The following is a 5,427-nucleotide window of genomic DNA, read 5'->3' on the forward strand; positions in this document are numbered from 1 at the left end:
ATCTTATTTTAGGTGCCCTTAGGGTCTTAGGTGGAGGGTGAGACTGAGGTAATGGAAAGGAGGGAATGAACCCAGCTGTTTGGTGAGAGTTTGTACCCCAGACAGGCAGTCTGAGGGCTCCTGGTGTAGGTCTGGAACCATGGCAGTAGATTTCCAGCACTCTAGGCCATTTTTTGAGGCTGCAGCACATACAGGGCAGCGAGGAAACCCATCAGACAGGCTGGATGTCTGGGATGAGGGTGGGAATGGTGCCTTCTCTAATGCCCTTGCCTCTGGCCACTCTCCCCTTGGCATGGCCTGGGGATCAGTTTCTGGGGCCAGGTAGGAGCCCAGGTCCTTGTTGCAAAGCAGAGTACTGGAACTGCAGGGATGAAAGCTGGGCTTTGGCTCCTAGGGTCTGTGGGTGACCATTCCCGCTTCTCTATTCCCTGGGCCTGGCAATACTGTGAGGAAGGCTGACATCAAGTAGTTCCTGAGACTGTAATGTAGGTGAGGGTGGTCAGATGAGAGCTGAATGTAGCCAGGTCCATGTCATCATTCTTCTTCCAAGGCAAGCCACACTTGGCTCAGGACTACCCTGAGATATCACACTGGTGTGGTAGAAGAAAGCAGAAACTGGTAGCCTCATGTGGGGCCTGCGGTAGCCATGGCCATGTCCACCCCCAGCCTGGGCTCTCACATTTGTTGCTTTCCCAATCCTGACTGCCAGTGTCTCCACAAGACAAGGAGTCCTTTGCAAAAGACTTTATACAAGATTTCAGTGATATGTTTTACTGATGAATTTTGGATTTTGACATAACCATTGTCTTGAATGTTCCTCTAAATATATAGTATGTTTTTTTTAAGGATTACTTCTTTACATGTAGAAGTTATGAGGTTAATTTTTTATTGTATGCATTTGTTGAAATTTACATTTGGAGAGAACATGGATGCTTTGCATCTGTAGAGTTAGAGTTGACTTCCTTAAAAGTTGCAGTGTCTGCTACCATGGTGGAGGCCACTTAGGTCTCTCAACTCTATCTGGTTTAGGGAAGCAGATGGAAAATAGAATTTTGAGGGAAGGCACATTCAGTATGTATTTTCTGTGTTTCAGATTTAATATCAGGGCTGCCTAAATTACAATTTTCTGTCCATTATTTGTTATAATTTTGAACCTCATCAAATGTGTGTGCAGGGTTTTATGGTACCATAGGTCTTTTGTTTTGCCTTGTCTTTCATATTGTATATTTTTTACTTCCCTCCCTCCCCCAGGTCAGCTTTACATTTATTCTGCTTTTGATGGAAAGGAAAATCTTCTCATTAAAATAAAATGTGTGATTATAGCTGAACTCCCTTCTGAACTCACATTTTATAGATAAAATTTCTTTGTAATAAATATATAGGTTTGGAAATTTTTCATCTCAGTATCTTTCTTCTCATTTGAGATATTTTCTGAGTTCTACAGAGGCTTTCAGGTTTATTGTCCCTTTCTTATATCTTTAAGCCTACACCCACTTGAATATGTATGGTTGGGTCCATGTTCCATATACCTTGAAATTCACAGAATCACAGAATCCCAAGGCTTGGAAGGGACCTCGAAAGATCATCTAGTCCAACCCCCCTGCAAGAGCAGGGAAACCTAGAGTACATCACACAGGAACTTGTCCTGTTTTCTTAGTGTTCCATGAGAGTAAATTCTTCTAGTTATCTATGAATTCTGATAAATGTTATTTTTTCCTCTCCTTCTTGTTCTCTCCATGCCTTGGCATTCTTAGTTTCATGGCTGTCTCTTTTTAAATATCATTTCTATGGCACAGCTGAGTAACTCCCCTGAATTATCATGACGTTCATTTCTCGCCATATGCTCTGGACTGCTCCAGGATATTTTGCTGTTGAAAACTCTTCTGCTTTAAAGCTTTGCGAGTTTTGTATTATTTTGGCAGTGACGATTAAAAATTTTCTCACTAAGATTTTGTAAATTACAAACTGCTTTGTAGCATCCTTCCATATTGGCTAGATGATTCCTTACCCAGGTGTTTGACTTCCTTGTGAGTCTTTGAATTTTGGCTCTGGTATTGTGTTTTATGAATTCTTTGTTGTGGCATGTTAGAAAGTCAGGACTGAATCAAAGTCCTTTTACTGTCTGTGAAACTTCTTATTTTATTAAAGCAAACTCTCCAGGGACTTCCAACTGGGACCTGGCAAGCTCAGTAGCTCTGTTTCATAGTCCAGACCTGGCTTTGGCATTTTAAAATTCAATATCTGTCTTTGCTGCTACAACAATTTTATGTTGGAAAAAGTCTTCAGTCACTAAAAGTAGACTTTAAACCAAAATATATTTATCGCTTTGACTTACACTCCAAAATCCTTTTTGAAACTTAAGGAACGCTAATTGCATGATTTGTAAGGAGACTAGAAGTTAAAGAACAGTCATGAATTCAGTTTTCCAGCATAATCCAGTTACAAGTCTATATTTTCTAATTTATCATAGACTTTCATAGAAATGTGTAGTTTAAAAACAAATTTTCATTTCACTGTGGTTTAAACAACAGAATTTGAAAGGAGTATATACCTTACATTGAAATAATTGATACAAAGTAAGTTGGCAGGAGCTCATCTCTGCGGTAATGCAGTACTCAATGCAGAAGATTTATATTTGAATTTTTCTAAAACGACATTAGTTGATACAGTTTTTTTTTTTACTTTCATGAAAATTGTTGGCAGAATTAACTTCATCAGTAATAATTCTGGAGTTCTGGCTGGTAAAGATTTGTTTGCATACTTGGTTTTTATGCGTTCTTCACGAGCTCTAAAATCACACGCAGTATCCTGCAAGCATAATATTACTTTGAGTATAATTGTTGGTATTTTTAAGTCTGATGTTGCACAGCATTTTGCAGGTATGCTTCTATAATCTTCACTTCTCATGGAGTTTACCAGTTCCAGTTTGACCTGGCACAGCAGAACATCTTCTTAAATGTACTCCGTAATTCTGGGCTTCGGAAGGCAAAAATCATAGGGTCGATGATCGCATTGCACATTATGAGTGTCCCATTCACATGGAAAATGGACATGTAGCAGGCACAGTAAGGGTTATGTGGGCAAAATCTTGCTAAGAGGATGTGAAGAACAAATGGGGCCCAGCAGCAAAGGAAAACTCCAAGAAAAATAGTCAGTGTAATGGCTCCTTTCATGTTAGTTCTCTGATGGACTGTGCTGGTTGGCAGCGAGGCTATCTTTTTAGCATGAGATCGAGCCAGGAGGAACATATGGACATAGAGACACAGTATAAAAAACATCATTAAAGGGAACAGGATGGTGAAGGGAATGACTGTTGCTGCTTCATAGGAGAAGAGGGCAATGGCAATGCTACTGCCAGCGCAGAATGTCCAAATGATTGCCAAGATAACCAAGGCCCTTCTTAGTGTCATGATATTATGGTACCGCAAAGCATAGAAGATAGTAATGTATCTGTCTGCTGCAATAGCTAACAAGCTGAAAATTGACCCCAGTAAAGACAGAATGAACATGGAATCCATGGCATCATCCAGCTTTTTCTCAAAGTCCCCACGACGTGTCAGGTACCCCATTTTGCACAAGATGATAAAGATGTTCTCCAAAGTTTTGTACAAGCTACCTAACATGTCTGAAATAGCTAAACTGCAAATGAAGAAGTACATGGGCAAGTGCAAGTTCTTATTTCTAACAACAGCAATAAGGACAAGAAGATTTTCCAGTATTCCTGCAGCAGCAACAGTGAAAAAAACTTCCTCTGGAACCACAACTGGGGTGCAGTCAGTGGTATTTAAGGAGAAATCACTTCTGTTTTCAAGAGAAGGAATACTTGTCTGCCCTGCATGTTTGATTAGACTGGAAGGTCTCTCAGTGTTCATTTCTTCTGGTTGTGGAAAGATTCTGGATTGTTGTTTTTCAGCCTTGGCTTTATTCTGAAGTTGACCTGTCATTCAGAACATTTTTCTTTTGACAAAGGCTTTCTCCTTCATCTGGAGCAATTTTAAGACTTAACTGAAGTGTTTGGAATTTCTCCTACAATAAAACATGTAGAAACGTAAATATCAAGTATAAAATTACCACACAGATATGGCAAAAATAGACATTTGAAATATTACCAATTGCAATGGAATGAATGTATATTGTCATCTGGGAGAGGCAAAGTTGGTTTGGATAAAATAAGAGCTGCTCCACTGTTTCACTGAGCCTTAGAGGAAAACAAAGTGTAAATTCTCTTTTAGCTTCAAATAAGTTTTAAAAGATATATGTGATTTTCTTTACCAATGAGCAAGTCATGTTTACTGAAACTGATCTGACAGACTTCAAGCATTTGGCAATCTTTACTGGCCCAGCTGTTTTCTTTGAGAAAGTCTGGCATTTCTCACAAGATTTGCAGTATTATTAGACACAAATAAGATCAATGCCAACATAAACTGTTGTCCAGAACAGTAACATGTTTACCACTGCAATGTTGATGGTGAAATGAAACGCCCTCAATTTAGTTGTGAACATTTGTAAATATTGATGTTTTTAGAGGCATGTTAGATGCCAGTAAAATGATTTTGTTTCATTTAAATTGAAACTGTCTTTGGATTTGATGAACACATTTCTAATGCAGAGTAAAATCCAAAGTATTATCTTTTCTTGGCTGTTTTACAATTGCCTAAATAACCAAATGTTTATTTCAGCACCAAGATGATGTTTTCCTTTCTCCATAATGATCATGATCTAAACTACATTATAGCATACAGAATTCTTTCAAAGGATTAGGCTTTTTAGGCTTTTCATTAATGTATAAATAAATATGATATTAATTTAGCTTGGATATCACACATAAACAGTAAGACCCACTTTCTCTTGTCACATTTATAGCCCCACTTGTGAAACACAGATGCTGTTGCTATTTGGGAAGTTCCTGTTTTTAAAGGACTGATATGTTCTCTATTGTTAAGTTTGAAACAGCTTTGTTCGACACTTTCACACCAAGAAGTCTCAAAATTCCTTCGAGCATTTGTTCATAGTTGGGGCTGCCAAATGTCATGATCCACTCTGTTACTGTTTCAAAGGGAGATTTCAAAAGTTCTATTCTGTATGCAAACAATGCTCTCTGCAAGTGTCAATGGCCATCTGTAATTGGGACAGCTGGATTTCTGCTTGAATGTGATTGGCCTTCATGCAGATGAACGTGTTTGTTTGGCCACTTTTCAATAGAAAACAAATTTCTGAACTGGGTTTGCTAATGTTACCTGTTGAGAATGTTAGTAAGGTGCTAATTGTAGTGAAGAATGCTGAGACTTGGACAAGCAGCCATCTTGAATTCAATTGAAACAAGTTCCCTTAAGAGAAAGCATTCAAAAGAGTGCCCATGCTTATCTGAAAATAAAGTTTTTGTAGTGGAATAAATGAACCCTATTGCACTGCAACACACATGGACAT

The 5,427-nt window shown here is 38.6% G+C and overlaps 1 protein-coding gene across 1 annotated transcript; it reads right to left on the reverse strand.

The window, feature by feature from the left end:
• Window positions 1-2,800: 2,800 nt before the first annotated feature.
• Window positions 2,801-4,022, reverse strand: MC2R (melanocortin 2 receptor). The gene has a single exon (XM_005153454.3). The coding sequence runs from the start codon at window positions 3,942-3,944 to the stop codon at window positions 2,913-2,915; it is 1,032 nt and encodes a 343-aa protein (XP_005153511.3). The 5' UTR covers window positions 3,945-4,022; the 3' UTR covers window positions 2,801-2,912.
• Window positions 4,023-5,427: the final 1,405 nt, after the last annotated feature.

The sequence above is a fragment of the Melopsittacus undulatus genome, chromosome 1 (genome assembly GCF_012275295.1).
Source record: "Melopsittacus undulatus isolate bMelUnd1 chromosome 1, bMelUnd1.mat.Z, whole genome shotgun sequence".
Lineage (NCBI taxonomy): Eukaryota > Metazoa > Chordata > Aves > Psittaciformes > Psittaculidae > Melopsittacus > Melopsittacus undulatus.

What these genes read in the sequence shown, in the direction of transcription:
- MC2R (XM_005153454.3), bottom strand. Translation starts at nt 3,944, where the DNA reads ATGACAGGTCAACTTCAGAATAAAGCCAAGGCTGAAAAACAACAATCC.